The 16,553-nt window shown below is 40.9% G+C and overlaps 2 protein-coding genes across 8 annotated transcripts in view; one reads left to right on the forward strand and one right to left on the reverse strand.

Moving 5' to 3' along the window:
• Positions 1–8,660, reverse strand: part of pbx3a (pre-B-cell leukemia homeobox 3a) — a 47,670-nt gene extending 39,010 nt beyond the window's left edge. For 2 of the 3 annotated variants that reach the window (XM_076283375.1, XM_076283373.1), the window contains exons 1-2: positions 7,687–8,643; positions 7,088–7,161 (exon numbers count right to left, since the gene is read on the reverse strand). In XM_076283375.1, the coding sequence (XP_076139490.1) occupies positions 7,088–7,161; positions 7,687–7,883 (271 nt within the window). In that variant the 5' untranslated portion in view covers positions 7,884–8,643. Of the gene's footprint in view, positions 1–7,087; positions 7,162–7,686 lie in introns of all 3 variants that reach the window. The other variant, XM_076283374.1, reaches the window with a different exon arrangement.
• Positions 8,661–12,515: 3,855 nt separating this feature from the next.
• Positions 12,516–16,553, forward strand: part of mapkap1 (MAPK associated protein 1) — a 38,313-nt gene continuing 34,275 nt past the window's right edge. For 2 of the 5 annotated variants that reach the window (XM_076284844.1, XM_076284848.1), the window contains exons 1-2: positions 12,516–12,696; positions 14,594–15,115. In XM_076284844.1, coding sequence (XP_076140959.1) covers positions 14,842–15,115 — 274 coding nt within the window. In that variant the 5' untranslated portion in view covers positions 12,516–12,696; positions 14,594–14,841. Of the gene's footprint in view, positions 12,697–13,265; positions 13,551–13,578; positions 13,760–14,593; positions 15,116–16,553 lie in introns of those variants that run through there. The other 3 variants (XM_076284847.1, XM_076284846.1, XM_076284845.1) reach the window with 3 other exon arrangements.

The raw sequence follows: 16,553 nt of genomic DNA on the forward strand, positions 1-16,553 counted from the left end.
TCAACTTTTTTCCACACTATCCCTTTTTAAATTGTATAGCTCAAATTCCTGTTTTTAAGTCAAGAGGTTTTCATTTAAAGGCTAGAACTTTCCACACATTACCATGAACATTAAAACCTTTAAAAGCTTTATACAGAGCTGCTGCCTGTTCAAGTTGGAGACGGATCAACCAGTTTAAAAGTCACTCGCCCCTTTTCTTCTCAGTCTTTTAAGATCCCCACAATTGTCTCTCCCAGCAAAGTAAAGCATTTTGGCACTTGCAGTTAGAACTGGTGCAGAGCCTGGCTATGAATTAAATATTAGGGAACGCTCCTCAGCACCCAATGAGAATTATTTGCCTTATTAAAGCGGCAGGAAATGCTGATTAAATTTTCATTGCATCACAGTCTTTATTCCCTCCTGGTTCCCTGGCCAATTCATCATGGAAATGCACAAGGGACATGTGCAGGCCTTCTTTGGGATGTGGTTCCTGGAATGCGTGCTTAGAAAATGGCAGTTTTAAAAGGGATTGTGGGAATACCTTTGTGACTTGGGATTCAGGACCCATGTGTATTGAGGAAAGCTCTGATGGTATCTTTAGAAATTTAACAAAACGTATTTCCTCACTGTGAGGCGGAAGAAAATGGGATTACCAATAATGGCATTATTCAAAAATAAAATGACACCCACAAAAGTGTTGGTTGTTCAAAATACACATTAACTTTGACTTCAACTCTGATTAAGGCTACACAAATTTTAATCTGTGGCACTCTTGCCTCTAAAATAGCACACATGCAAAAAGACAGATGAGACCATGAACAGAGAACTGGAATGTGTGCTGTTTCCATACCAATTCATTCTCACCACAGATAGAAAACCACTCATTTTCTTCTTCACCTTTTTCATCACTGTGGCACTTTATTTATTGCGATTTAGATTTGTTGACACTGACAAATGCAAGCAAAGGCAATCCTGGGCCAAGAAAAAAAAAATTCTAAAAGTATTTGCAGGGGGGAAAAAAAGAACACGAAAGCATTGCAGCGCCTAAATCAAAATGACAACGATGCGAGGAAGAGTCAGTGCAATAAGCAGGGCTCTGCTTCCGCAGTAGATTAGAGCCTGTCCACATCCACACATTAAATATGGAAGAGGGGGGGAGGCCTCCAAGTGTCTACTTTAAACACAGATTAGGTTTAAAGAAAAAAAAATAGAATGAAAAGAAAAAGAGCAAAAATACTCATAAATAAACATAGGATGCTTAAGTAATAACAGCAAAAATATGTTAATGCTAATATTTTCCCATTTAAAACCAATACTACTAAACTGTTAGAGCTATGAGCAGATAGCATAGAAACAGGCAAAGAAACCTCACCATGAACCCTGTACCTGTTATGTATACATCACCAATTTCTTTGGGAGCGATTGAGCTGTTTCTTTCCCAAATAGTTTGCCATTAAACTCAATAAAAGCTACACTTTAGAAAAGACGAAACATAGCCTAAAATTCATATCAAGGGTAGACATTACTCAATAAAATATATAGAGGAAAATTATTCATGTCCCATCCTTGGAAACAATAAAAAAGAATTTGGCTGTAGTGCAAGGCTTGTCGGATATGTCAACGTAAAATTGATAAAACAATTCCTTGATTCGTCGTAAAAGTAACTAATGGCCGTCTATGCACGGCCGAGATGAGAGGAAAGTTCAACAACCTTCCTAATGTCATATTTTCCTCCATAAAACATGCACGGCAAGCTCCAGAGCTTTTATCCCCTGTGACAAAATTATGGATGACAACGCATCACAAACGGCACTTACAGCACATGCACATGTCACAGGAGAGATGTAAAATATTAAAATAGGCGAAGGCGGGGTGGAACGTTTACTTTCGGGAAATGAAAATTTAATGCCGCGATACTTTAGCGCAATTTGGTTAACCTGCGGAGAGAGGGAGGTTGTGCTGACAGATCAGAGGCAATGTCGAATTTGTCAGCGGGCCCTCAGAGGCCCCAGCAAAGCCTTATGGGATAGCGTCGTCGGGCTGCTCTGGTAATAGAGGACACGTCTCTCCTAGGGAGGCATTTCACATGCGTGCACACACACACACACACACATACACACACACACACACACACACACACACACACACACACATACACACACACACACACATACACACACACACACATACACACACACACACACACACACATACACACACACACACACACACACCTTCAAAAAAAACATCCTCTGTTTCCTCACATGGGAGAAAAAAATGCACATATACACAAACAGACCATGTTATTGCTATTGCTAAACACTGCAAGGTCACCAAGAGACATTTGAAGGCTTTGATACTGAGGGAACACTACCAAGGTGAAGGTGAAAATCTGTGTGATTTTTTTCATTGATGTGAGAACACCGATTTTACATATCAGGTCAAGTGTGTGCGTGTGTGTATGTCCTTGCTGGTTGTTGTGAATACACGTTTGTGTTTATTTGTGTGTGTGTGTGTGTGAGTGAGTGTGTGTGTGTGTGTGTGTGTGTGTGTGTGTGTGTGTGTGTGTGTGTGTGTGTGTGTGTGTGTGTGCATATGTATTTGTCTTACTCTTATTGTCTTGTCTTAAGAGATAAAGAGACAAAAAGAGAAAACTTTCAGAAATATGTGCGATATGTCGAATTCAAAGTCTAATTTCAAAGGCTAATCCCTATACCCTCTGCTAAATGCACCATCAAACGATCACACAACACCACTCTCTCCAAAGGCTAGCATACTCCGTTAGCAGCAACAGTGACATGGACACAGAATCAGCAGTGGGGCTTCATACACACAACCACGGAGCCCTCATATCTAATCAATCCTGGCACTTCTACTTGACAGGCATTCGCTCCTGGCAGCCACTGCCCCTGGATTGCAATTCTGCCACCTCTGTCAAGCCTAATTAATAAGTGGGAGGTGCAGCATGTAAAAATTTCTCAATTAACCTGCTAAAATACAGTCTGAGGACGCTAATTGCTAAGCTGGCCGCCACAATGCCTCATTAGCATAGCCTGAGTGTGAAAAACAATTATGGTGGGTGTTTGTAACATTGGCCATGAAATAGCCCGCCAGACCCAGGCGGGGTGACAGGGAGACAAAGGGAGTGTGCCGAAGAGGCCTGTAGAGATGACTCCTTTGTCTTCCAACACCCCCCCCCCCCACACACACACACATATACACACAAACACATACACCCATACACACACACACACACAGGAAACTCAAATGCAGTATTTTTAGGTATTAATGGGAAATACACACACACACACACACACACACACACTACACACACACACACACACACACACTCTATAAACTCAAGACCCGGAGGAATACACATCACCCGATAATTATCAATGCCACATCTCGGTTCTCGGCAGAGCGGTGTCGAGAAGCAATAGATGGAGGATTAAAGCTCAGGAGTTCATCAGCTGAGCGACTTGTCAGGATTTTAAATCAATTATGTTTGCCGCTCGTGTCCATTTTCCGAGCCAGTGGGCCATGCTGCCCATCTCCTGACAACCTTCCACGGGCCGTCGCAGTAAGCAGGGTGGGATGAGGCGCGGAGGATGGAGGGCTCGGGGCGGGGGCGGGGGTTGGGACAGGAGCGATGAGGCACACAGACGTAACTCTACTCTGGTGTGTCTCGGCCGCAGAGCTATGGAGGGGGGTGGGCAGTGTGTGTGTGTCTGTCTGTGTGTGTGTGTGTGTGTGTGTGGGGGGGGGGGGTGTTCTGTGACTGTGGCTCGTCAGGGCCAAGGTGTAGGCCAGTGAAACAGTCTCGTCACGACACTGGGCGCCCCAAACCATTGCAAACCCAATTTGGACAGGTCGCATCTCAGCTTAAGTCAGAGCTCAGACACACAGTGGACTTGAGACTGTCTAGCTGACATTACATTTGTAGAGAGTGGAGAATTACGTTTTTCACAAATAATAGTAGACCTTATGAGTGTGAGACTCATGTGTGGAAGTGTGGATGACTTATTTCACTTGAATGTAGGTAAGCAGGCAATGTAATATTACACTTAACCCTAGTATAACTATGTATTATTATTATTATTATTATTATTATTATTATTATTATTATTATTATTGCCTACCTCTTGCATCATGGCTTTACAGATAGATTTATTTATCTCATTAGTCCCTCTCTCTCTGATTGCTTTGAAACAAAATGTCCCCCAAAGGCCTCAGAACTGCTTACCTCCTCAATCTCCTCAATCCAATCCCGCCAGTAAATCAAGCTAATGATTTAAACTGGCCTCACTCTGCTTTATTGCGGCCTTTGCTTCTGCATTGATTCAGCTGAGTGAGAACTGCTCGAGATGTATGCTGTTTATTTATGAATATGCTGGCCATGCAGATTTCAGATATGCTTTCCCCACCACCACCACCACCACCACTGTTCCCCACCCCATCACCGCCCGCTTCCCCACTAGAGAGTGGAGATCTGAGGTGAGGTGCATGTGGGTTTTACTGCAGTGACTCTGAGATAGTTCAGGATGCCAGGTTTGGTTCTTCTGCGGCTGTGGGCTACTAGGTTTCCTACTTATGGGGCGTGAGAGGGCTCAAGAGGTGGGAGGTTCAGGCTAAGCCTGAGGCACACCACATTTGGCAACCAGAGTTTCCGAATCACTCCAGAGGCTTTTTGCACTGCTAAGATCATCCGCGAAGAGTAGGGATCGCACTCCGAATGATGATTCCGTGCAGCTGCTTTGAGCTTGGGTAAAGTAGGGCTCATGGCTTCAGAAGAAGAGCCGTTACAGAACGTGCCTGAGTCAGCTATCATTTGAGAAACGTTGACACGAGACCTTTGATTGAAGAGAGCGTGATTAATGCTGAGCCAGAACCCAGCAGACTCTGACGGCAGCAGTCTATAGAGTCCATCTGACTGACAGCATCATTTGAGAGAGACAATTTGTCAACAGGAATGACAAATGGATGATTGTTATCAATGACATCAACGGCCATACACTGTTGCATAACGAGCCCTTTCGTGCAATTTACGAGGTTGTGTGCAAACGACTATCACACAAGTGTTACCTCCAAGAGTGCACTCGTAACATGATATTTCATCATGAGAACGTTGATATTTTCATATTATGGGCCTACCTGAAAAGAGCATTTATGTTGGGCATTTGAGTGCACTCAAACAATACACATCTTGAGCTCAGTGTCAGTGCCAATGGCAATGCCTTTCTGGTTCATATATTTTCCATGTAAGACATCTATCTGAAATATTTTCATCTTATGAAACAACATCCACAATGGCTCCTATAACTTGCCGTAATAATGCACCAGAAAACAGACTTTTCTATTGCTGCAAGTATTTGCTTCAGCTGCAACTGCGAGGTTATTTAGATAAGTTAAATGGCTTATGCATTAATACTCTACACCTACTATTTGGCAAACCTGACCACAATAAACAGAGACGTTATAGTTACATTGCATCCCACTTCACACTAAAGCCAGAGTAGGCTACAATTGCACATATCCAATAACTTTTGTTTTCAGTTTTGTAAATCCAGTTGGGTTCATGTAAAGCTATATTCTGCAATATCTCTTGTATCCTCTCTTGTATGTACTCAAGCTATGATGTAGCCTAAAATATCTCATATTTTTATACTGTAACATTTAAAGATGTTTCTAGGCAAGTATCCACACCATTGCCAATTCCGGCTATTTATCTTTGTGTGTTAAATGTAGCCAGTGTTAATGAAATATGAAATTCCAATGGCTTTTCTGACAGGATGCCCACCTTGTGCAGAATCTGCTTACATTAAACTACACAGCACTGTAAAGACAGACATTTTAAAGGCTTTGAACCCACTGTGTATTTACAGGCTTTCATACAAGACCTTGAGGTTACACTTACTTTTAAACATACCAAATACCCTTTCATAAAAAAAAAAATTGCCCTGTTTTCTACACTCAAATAATGAAAATGGTTATTTATTTATGACTGAACAAATATGTTGGTTACTAGCACAAACAGATTCAGGGGGAATCTAAAAATGTCTCTGTAGTTTATAAGATACGCATGCTTAGAGCTTATTACAAAACCAGCTGATTGCATCTCAGTAAGGAAATGTAATTTGACATGACCAACATAATTTTACCAGATCAATATGGCTTCACTCAATAGGACACTGCATCATCACTTTGGATCTAAAACAATCTCAATGACAATTTCACCTCCACAAACAAATGTGACTGGTTCTCTAGCTAGTATCTGCTGTGACATTAACTGCATCTCTTCCTTAATAAATGACCAATAAGAAAATATAGGCCTACTAATAATGACACAAATATGTTTCAGCATAACAAAATAAGTATGGTAATGTATTGTCATATGAGGGATTAATCAGTGCTACAATTTTCCACCTTGAGAGGATAATGTTTCTGCTGAATATCTTAATTTATAGAGCTGATCCAGAGTGGATAATTTGAAATAAAAATAATTTATGTATAATTGAAAGCTGTATCAGCAGATATTAAAAAGTCAATTTATGACACATTCTTCTTTATATCTTACTTGTGAAAATTATTAACTTGGAGGTGCACACAAAAACAATCCTTACAATGTTGCACACAAAGACAGGATCTTGGCTCAGCACAGGAATGACAAATTGCAATTGATCTACATTTACGCAACCTGTGTGCAACTCAAGCTGTCATATTTCCTCTCTTCCAATGTTGGAAGGCTGGACTATAGAGCGGCATCTCCCAGTGGGTACTCTCGCTCGTCTCGTTGTTCGTATCTGATAACCTATGCAACAGTAATAAGCCTCTTGCTGATATGTACCCACATGAAGAAGGCGTAACCCTGCGAATGATAAACCGTTGCGCTCTCCAAAGGGTGATTTAACGTGCAACGCATTTATTATGGACTGTAATGTTTGGGATCCAAAAAAAGGGAACCTGACAGAAAATGTCACTATAATAGCAAAGATGGCGGTGAACACGCGCTCGTGTTTTGCTGTGCGACTCTGTACGCGAGCTCCCTACCCGTTTCCACGCTACCTTTCACATAGGAAAACCCAGCAGAAATAGCACTGCAACTTACCTGTTTTCTCTTTGATCTCACAGAGAACACTGAAGAGTGCTGGTTTCATTCTGTGACAGTTGAGGGAATGTTTCCTTTACGCAACAAAAGAGATAATAAAGAAAATATAAAAAAGAGAGTTAACACAGAGTTATGAGGGTTCAATTTAACACAGATTAGGCTATATCCCAGTCTTGCCCCAACTGTCATATCACTAGATAGATGCCCATTGCATATCCACACAATAGTGACTATAATGACTGTAAATAATTAAACTACCAATCGCCGTTCACATCATTATCATCATTATCAATATCATCATCAAAATTATCACCATCTCTCCATCGTCTGACCAAGCTTACAGCGTGCAACATAACAGGCTGTAACAAAACTTTGAGGACTCTGGGTATTTTTATGCCACTGGTATGATGATACAGGTGCATACTTAAATAAAACATCAATAATTCATAACAGAATTGTTCTAAAGCTATGTAGAATCCATCCCAAGTTAATTTCACTCAGGTTCATTAGGCTAATTAAACAGATGATCCTTTATTTCAAAGACACTGGCTAGGTATAGCCTTTGACCAAATCAATTATATTTAACTGATGAAACTAACTTTGCTTGTGCTTCATCCAAGCTTTGGTCAGTAATGGTCATGATTTGCTGCAGAATGTCCCCGATGTCTTGTTTTCTTCCATCTCCGTCCGCCCCCTCGAGTCCATGCGAAGGCGGCAAACCCATACCTCCTTGCACCGAATGACCACCAAGAGCGACACCGCCGAGTGCCTGCATGATTCGGGCTGGATCCTCCATAGTTTGGTGCAAAATAATGAAAACGCTTCTTTACAGTAACGCGAGTCTTAGGCTACTGTTGTCTTCAGTCACACGAACAAAAAATTGTGCAAACGTCGAATGGATAGAGGATAGCCGGAGAGTATTCGCAAAGAAAATCCCGTTTCAAACGAAAATTCATCCAACAAATGCAATTCTGTTTTGGAAGTTCATTCGCATTCCACTTAGCTAGATTCCAAAATTTGCCAGACTGAAAATGACCAGCAGTTTCGTGGAACCACTTGGAGCGGTACTTGACCACTGATGCGTGGAACTTCAGAGTGGTATTCCTCTAGTTTTGGTTTGGTCTTGCCTTGGATGTTGCCAGTTGATGCCCTGTTCGTTCCAGCCTGCTGAAAATGTCTTCAGCAGTCGCAGTTTCCAACAATTCCGGGGCAGTATTGTTACAAACTTGTCCTCATTACCACAGCCTTGAGAAAGTCGTCGTCAAGACTTTAATGTCTGTCAAGGAAATCAGCAAAATAAATCAAACTATAATATCTCACCCTCAGTTACAATTCAGTTGATAAAGTTGTGTTACTTATTTCTGAGGTTTCAAACACTACGCGCGCGTTTGCACACGAGCATGGGACTACTAGATTATGAATGACGGACTGAAATGCATGAAAGCAATGAATGAAAGCTTACAAACATTAATGACAACAGGGCTCAAAATCTAACATGACAGTGTCTGAAATTGTGCGGTTGCAGCCTATGCTATGCGGTTACCGTAGTTGCGCCATTCGCGTGGCACAGCCGAGTCCGACTGAGCGCAGAAAAGGCATGGAATAGAAAATCGGTATCCAACAGAGGCTCCGCCCCATCGAGGGGTGTGTCCTTGTTGCTACCTCTCACGTAACCCATTGCGAAGAAGGGGAGATAAAAAAAAAGCCGTCTGGTGAATGCAATGATGATCATAACCATTATGGTTGGGGTGATGATGATGAGGGTGCATGGTGATGATGGCGCCAGGCACGATCTCGATTTCACTGTATGTGTACACTGTAGTGTGAGTAGGCCTATACAAGAAGTAAACTTTCTGATCATTTTCATTAAAACACCAAATGTGTAGGCTGTCTCACCAATTAGTTGAATAGTGAATATTCAAATGAATTTTGATTGAATTATTGTTTTGTACATTCTATGCATTGCTGTTACTTTCTCTCCAATGATTGTTTGAGGCTCTCTCTCTATATATAAAAATCTCCACATACTGTATCTGAGATAAAATGCACATTTAACAGGTATTATCTTGTAAAGTGTATTTCTTGTAAAGTGTATTTTCTAAATATATCTTAACCACTTTAGCCACGCAAGGTAATGCTTTTTTTAGTGAAGCATGTCACTCACTCAATGACAGCATGTATCATTGTGCACATAAACAGAGAATGAATGGATTGTGATGGAAAAGTAAGAATATATATTTTTGAGGTTATTATTTTCTCATGAAAAGAAAAACATGGAATATATACCCAAAATAGAACTGATCACATTGCACTAGATTTGAGGTATGACACACCTTCATTGTTTATGATTGCAGCTATATGGATTGTCAAACCTTCTAAAGCTAAAGACAAGTCATCAATTTTGGCAAAGGCCGAGCATTTTGAAACTCCTACTCTTCCCTTTCCCCTTCAGTGTATTCTATGCAGCCTTGCCAATCACATGTAGTGTGCAAGGATTTAGCCTTGAACACAATTGTCAAGCAGATACTTGCACTGACCCAAGCACGAATTCCCATTTGATTAAATCAGCTTTGTGAAACAAAATTAAAAACATGCATGCATTAAAAACATGCATAAGACCTATTCATAATATTCCCCCTCCTCCACATAGGGATTATAATTAATATGTGTATAGGCTATTCTAAAGTAAAGTCTGTTTGTCTCTTTATTATCTGAGTGAATGGCTTGTTTGTAAGTTATAGCCACCAAACTGTCTTCAGGTTTCTTAATTGATAGACAATAAAACATCAGTGTCAGTGATGGAGTAGCCCATGTGTTTAGATTGTTAAAATTATACATTGCAAAAATACAATTACAAGTAAACTGCTTGTAAAATCCTCATTAGCAACAAAGGATTCAAGAATATAAGTAAAAGCCTACTGGTTTCATCTCTCTTATCTATTATTACAGCATCATAGGGACATCACATAACTCTGAGGGGCCATGCAGGTGATAAGCTAGGAAAGACACGTGTTTTTCATTGTTTGAACTTCGTTCTATTTGGAAAGTTGTTAATTTCTAAAGGGAAAACCCTATTTGGTGGAGCTGTTAAGAATTGACATCTGAAATGTGAAATTGACAGCAAGACATCTAAAAGCCCCAAAACTGGAATCCACTGGATTGATAGTGTTGTGTTTTTAAAAGCTTGTTGTCCATTGTGTAAAATCATCATCTTAAATCTAACTAGCTGTCAGATGAATGTGGATACTTAGGCTATTTCCCTCTGGAATGTAGTAGTAAAAGTATACAACACAAGTATGGGATCAAAAGAGTATATATAAATTATATTCCCAGTATTTGAAAAGCTGTTACTTTCCACCACTGCTCTGTGATCAGTATAAAATCATGAGGCTGCTACGTGCTTATTCCTGCCCCAAGCATGTCTTTCTTTGAGTTCATGTATTTATTATTTCCCCATTTGTTGAATTTTTCTGTTTTCTTTAAACTAGATCTTTGTGCATTTCAGTTCAAAATGGCTCCAGTTTCCTTCATTTCCACTTTGTGCTCTGTGCTTGAAAAGTATATATACATTTTATTATTATTATTATTATTATTTCCGTTTCATTGGATTATTGAAGTTATGTGAGATTGAATACAGTGGCCTGATCTGATGTAGGCCTAGGCTGTAGTAGCAGTGGTTTTGGAAACTCTGACATAAAATAATTACATTGTCTAATTAACCACCTAATTTAAAAAAATATGAACAGTGACCCTATAACATTAGGGCGTTAGTAGGCTAGTATCTGATCGTCTTGGGCAGTGGTGACATATAAATCTGGTTGGGTGGTTTTTAAACCCATCCTTGACTGAAAACTTTCTTATTCTGATTAACTGATTGTTAGCCTACATAGGCTTGGGTTCAATTTTCCATCAGAACATAAGCTATGACAAGATCATTTTAAAAGAGGTTGTAGCCTACAAAAAGTTTTCTGAATAGCTTGCTCCATGTATAGTCTCCCTTTTTTGTAGGCTATAGTGAGAACTTAGGCTAATGCTTTATCCATAATGTCTGTGAGAAGATAATACATAAGTATAGGCCTCAGAGCCGGACAGTAACGGAGTACATTTACTTGAGTACAGTACTTGAGTACAATTTTGAGGGATCTGTACTTTACTCGAGTATCATTTTTGGGGGGTACTCATGACTTTACTCAAGTACATTTGAGGGGCAAATATTGTAGTCTTTACTCCACTACATTTCTACCCATAACCGTGAGTACCCGTTACTTCTTCTAAAAAAAGGAAAAAAGAAAAATCTCGGAAACCCTCAATTTGTTGTTTCCCTCTCAAACGTGATTGGATTGTGCAAGCGCCACTGATTGGGATAGCCTATCAGCAATCACCTTCAGCTTTCCGCCAAAGTCAACTCTATGGTCAGATTTAGATAAGAGATGAAACCATGGACGAAACAATGGATGAAGACGCAGCAGGTCCATCCCGGGAATGTGCCAACCTGTGGCTCCACCTCGCCAGACTATTTCAATTTTCTGAACAAGTGATAGTTTTCGCTTCAAGTGTTTCAATTAAAAAAATAGTATTTTGTATTTTAAATACATATTTTAAATACGTGTATTAGAAATACTGCCTATCCCTGGCAACATGGTAAAAAGATGAAAATGACTTGATTTTACTTTCAATTCCTTTTACATTCTTCAAGGTATTAACATTAACATTTTTCATAACTAGGACGTTTCTGTAAATGTAAGCACTGTGGCAGTAGTAATGCAATATTTAGAAAATACTACTCTTGTAGCCTACTCTTGATACTCAAGTACTTTTAAAAATAAGTTCTTTAGTACTTTTACTTAAGTAGACATCTGACTGTTGTATTTTTACTTATACTTGAGTCAAATTTAGCAAAGGGTATCTGTACTTTTACTCAAGTAATGAAGCTGTGTACTCTGTCCGCCTCTGATAGGACTATATTTCAATAAAAACATATGACTAGGCTACAGAAACGTGCATGTTAATTTATAGGCCTATAATATCTAGCCAAGAGTTCACAGAGATCACAGATCAGGCACAATCCTAGAACAGAAATTGTGTCAAGGCTTTAGAAGATGCCGAACACAGTCACACCCACCGTTAACATCGTATGTTTGCAATAGAAAATGACATTGCATTGCAGACATAACAGAAACACTGGGCGATAGTTTCGTTGAACTCCGCCAGCTCAGATGGACCCTTAAAAAAAAGAGAGAAATGAACTCAATAACCCCATTTTTAAGCGGAAAAAAGAGTGAATTGTGACCATTGGTTTTCCAAAATGTCTATTCCAGAGAAACGAATGCCCATTGGCTTATATGCTTGTCTATCACATTCACCTGTGTTGTTTTCATGGTCCGCCTCTTTTGTGGTCTGTGTACTTCCTGTATGAGGGTAAGCAGACGGAAATAGCATAGTCGACTACATATGGAAACAACAGAGGAAATACATGAGTCTATTATTATTTTCTGAATGCGAAGCTGTTATACTACCCTTGGTGAAATGAAACCATGTAATTGGACATATACACAGATGATTCTGCGTATTCTCAACCCTTCCCTTCCGTGGATTAGTCATGAATAAAGGTATGTAAACTGCATTAGCTAGCTAGCTAACTAAATACAATACTCCTAGCCACTTAATTGTGGTAAGGCCTAACATTAGTCTAGCCGCTAAATGTAATACCAACAAGCGAGAAGTAACAACGCTAGTAACTTGCACCGTGTTCGCCTTACTTCGACTAGTTAATTGATGACTGGTCAGTGTGCTACAGAGTTTACGAGTACTCTGATCATGCAAAAACCCAAGTCTGCTAACGATTGATGACAAATTAATTGACTGTCAGTGCGACACAACCTGACTGAAGTGCTAATAGGTCTATTTTGTCAGCCATCGTCTCTATTTTGGCCCTCGATTGCATACAGCATATAGGCTTTCATAAAATTATTACATTTCTGTCAGTATGAGACGTGTGTCTTTGCCGAGACGCTGTGATGCAAAAGGCCAGCTCGAATGCTGGGTACCCACCCAAACTAGCTGGCAGGCTAGCTGGCTAGTTAGCTTGTACAACAGCCTACAATTTTGTAAACTAAAGCCATATACTTTGATATTTTGGTAAACTATCAAAGTATATGGCTTTAAGTCCAGCAATGTTGTGTCAGTACCGCCAGGTACGTCACATTTCATTCGTCCTATATGCCTTTCCTCGGGGTGTTGAACTTGTCAACAGTGTGAAACCCTCACCAATAACCAGCTTGGATAACTGGTTCAGCGCAAGCTAGGCCTGTGCGTGTCCAGCAACAGTGGTGTTATGTGTTGTGTATTTACGGGTTGTAGTTGGTTAAGCATGGCACAAACAGAACAGAGGTCTGATATACAGATCCCGCTGGTAACTTAGTGTCCTGATGTGTCGGGATAGTCGCATTTGGGTGTTAACAATGTAAAGCAAGTCTCTAGTTGGCTATTGTTGTTGTTATACTGTTATGGGCAGTGGCAATCAAAAACGGCTTGTGGATATTCATTGTCCTCGCTTTGTATTGGATACTTGCTGTTCTCTTTTTTTTTTTTTTTTTTTTTTTACAAAAAACTAGCAGCTATGAGTCAGTGAATTATTTGAATGTAATTTGTTTTGGCACTACTTGCAGGTTGGTAAGTGTGAAACTACTTGGGAGGGTCTGAATGGCAAAACGTGTCTCGTCTATGTAAAAACAACTACTTTACTGCTACTTCTTTTCTAGCAGTTTAATGCATGGCAGTAATTACCTGCTCCCTAATAGTTTAAGGTATAGGTGCTCTGATAGACAATATTGATAGAAGCATTTTCCAAAAGCAGAACTTGGTTATCAGTGTGATTTAGGATGTGTCAGCATTACACAAGGCAACACTTCTGTTATTCTGTTATGTCTAAATAATCAGATATGATGATTAAGCATTATCAGCACAGTAGAAGATGTGTAGTATATGTTCTGAGTATGTGAGAAAGAATATCTCACAAAATCTATTCTTGCAAATCTGCAGAAGATTGCCTGAGTGGCTGGCATGTGTTGACGTCCTTTTGAAAGATGACCTGGGACACTGAATTTTTGTCTTACCGAATTTCCCATTTCTGATCCTCATTGAAGACACACTAATAATCATGAACTATTGTAGGTGTGTGATGAAAGTTATTAAGGAAGTCTGCTTTGGATTACGAGACCATTTTGAGAAATGTGAATTCAGGTTTTGTTTGTCCCTGATACCATGCTTTGAGGGTGACGCACAACTAGCATGTATGGCTTAATTGTATTCATTCTACCCCTCATACCCCTGCTATTATTAGTTGCCCTGTGAGGATTTATGGGCATGTATCTGTGCATGTTAATGTTCATTTGCTGGAAGCAATCTCGAATGAAGGATGAGGAGGCCTTGAGTTAGAGATTGGGATGTAAAATGATTTGGGATGCTGACCAAGTGAAACGTTTGCTCTGTCTAATGTCCCTACAGGCCAGCCTGAGTGGTCCACCATGGAGAGGAGAAAATAACACGGGCATTGGAAAGAGGAGACGAGAACCTTCCAGGCCCCTACAAGTAGACATAGTCCCCAGTGTGCTACACAGGGAGACGTAGAAAGTGAGTGCTAGAGAGAGTGAGAGCGAAAGAGGAGGAGGGGAGAGGAGAGAGAGAGAGAGAGAGAGAAGGACGGTGGGTAGAGAGTGAGTGGAGGGATAGAAAGAAGAAGCGAGAGTGTGACAATGGCGTTCCTGGATAACCCCACCATCATCCTGGCCCACATTCGTCAGTCCCACGTGACCAGTGATGACACGGGCATGTGCGAAATGGTGCTCATAGACCACGATGTGGACTTGGAGAGGTGCCAGTCCACCGGCCTGTCTGGGGACGGAGGCTCGGCCTTCGGCTCCGGCCAGTTAGGGGACAGCGGGAGCGAGGGCCAGGCCTGCGATCTCTCCCAGTCCGTGGACATCACCTCCAGCTGGGACTTTGGAATCCGCCGGCGCTCCAACACAGGTAAGAGAGCCCAGAGGGGGTGTGTGTGTGTGTGTGTGTGTGTGTGTGTGTGTGTGTGTGTGTGTGTGTGTGTGTGTGTGTGTGTGTGTGTGTGTGTGTGTGTGTGTGTGTGTGTGTGTGTGTGTGTGTGTGTGTGTGTGTGTGTGTGTGTGTGTGTGTGTGTGTGTGTGTGTGTGTGTGTGTGTGTGTGTGTGTGTGTGTGTGTGTGTGTGTGTGTGTGTGTGTGTGTGTGTGTGTGTGTGTGTGTGTGTGTGTGTGTGTGTGTGCGCGCTGTTAAGGGGGAAGAATGGGACCAGGAATCCTCATCAGTGGTGTTTAAGGTAGAGAAAAGGGCAACCTTGGGAATGTTTGGAACATGATGAAGAAGCACAACATTCCACAATAGTCTCTCTAGCCTCTGAGCTGTCCTAGCAGAAACTATAGGCTATTAAAGTTAATTCTTTGACTCTGTAATGAACGTGATATGCACCATGCAGGACAACATGAAAAAAATTGTCCTTCAGTTCATGTGACAATATTGACAAAGAGCTGGATGGTGCTAGGCACCACTTCCCTTTAAGAAATGCCACAGGTTGCCTGCTGAGTAAACAGCGTTGATGAGACATAGTGTAAATGGCCACTGAAAAGGATCACCTGCCTTTTTGAGGAAATGTGCCAAATGTACCAAAGAGCCTTTAACAGATGGGTGTGGTCAGTGTAGAGGTCTGACATGAGAGCTGAACCGGCAACCTTCCCCAAGTTGTTGGTTCACATCTCACATGGGAATAATAAGAGAGAATTGTTAAATGGCTGCGGATGCAGCAGAAATGGATCATTGTTTGGATGTTGTAGAATGGATAAGTTGTAGAATGAATTATTTGTTAATATAAAAGGTTGCAGGTGGGAGGTGGGCACTCTTCCTGAGTGAACTTGAGAGTTTGTTTCCTTTCAGTCGGTACAACACAGTGGGGCTCGCCACCAGCAGGTCACTATTAGGAGTGTATGACGTCGCTGTTGATGCTATGAGAGAGAAAATAAATTCCCTTCACGCCAAAGAAGCCATAAGAGTAGTTCTCTACTAACAAGCACAAAGCGGTTGGTACAGCTATGTGGTTATCTCTACCTCCCTACATCATCCTGTACCATTTGCTTTTTAGGTGTGTATAGAGGTATCTTCAGCCAGACCCATGAGGGCGTAATGTCCACTATCTGTGTTGTACCTCGTAGCGCTCACTGGGAACCGTGGTTATATGTATAACCGTACATTTTGAAAGACATGGTTTGATGTGATCATAATCAGAATTCAGGCTGTTTTGCGTTGATTCTTTAATTAATGAAAATGATTTCTTGGGACTGTGTCATGTTGAAAAATACTTTGTTGTGGAAAACAAGATAAACTCCTACCGGGCACAGAATAGACTGATAAGATGGATGCAGACCTACACCTTTACCAAGATAT

This window comes from Alosa pseudoharengus, unplaced genomic scaffold (assembly GCF_046254945.1).
Source record: "Alosa pseudoharengus isolate Yale_2024_CS ecotype anadromous, Long Island Sound unplaced genomic scaffold, YU_APseudo_1.1 YU_APseudo_1.1_scf_14, whole genome shotgun sequence".
In the NCBI taxonomy this organism is placed as follows: domain Eukaryota; kingdom Metazoa; phylum Chordata; class Actinopteri; order Clupeiformes; family Clupeidae; genus Alosa; species Alosa pseudoharengus.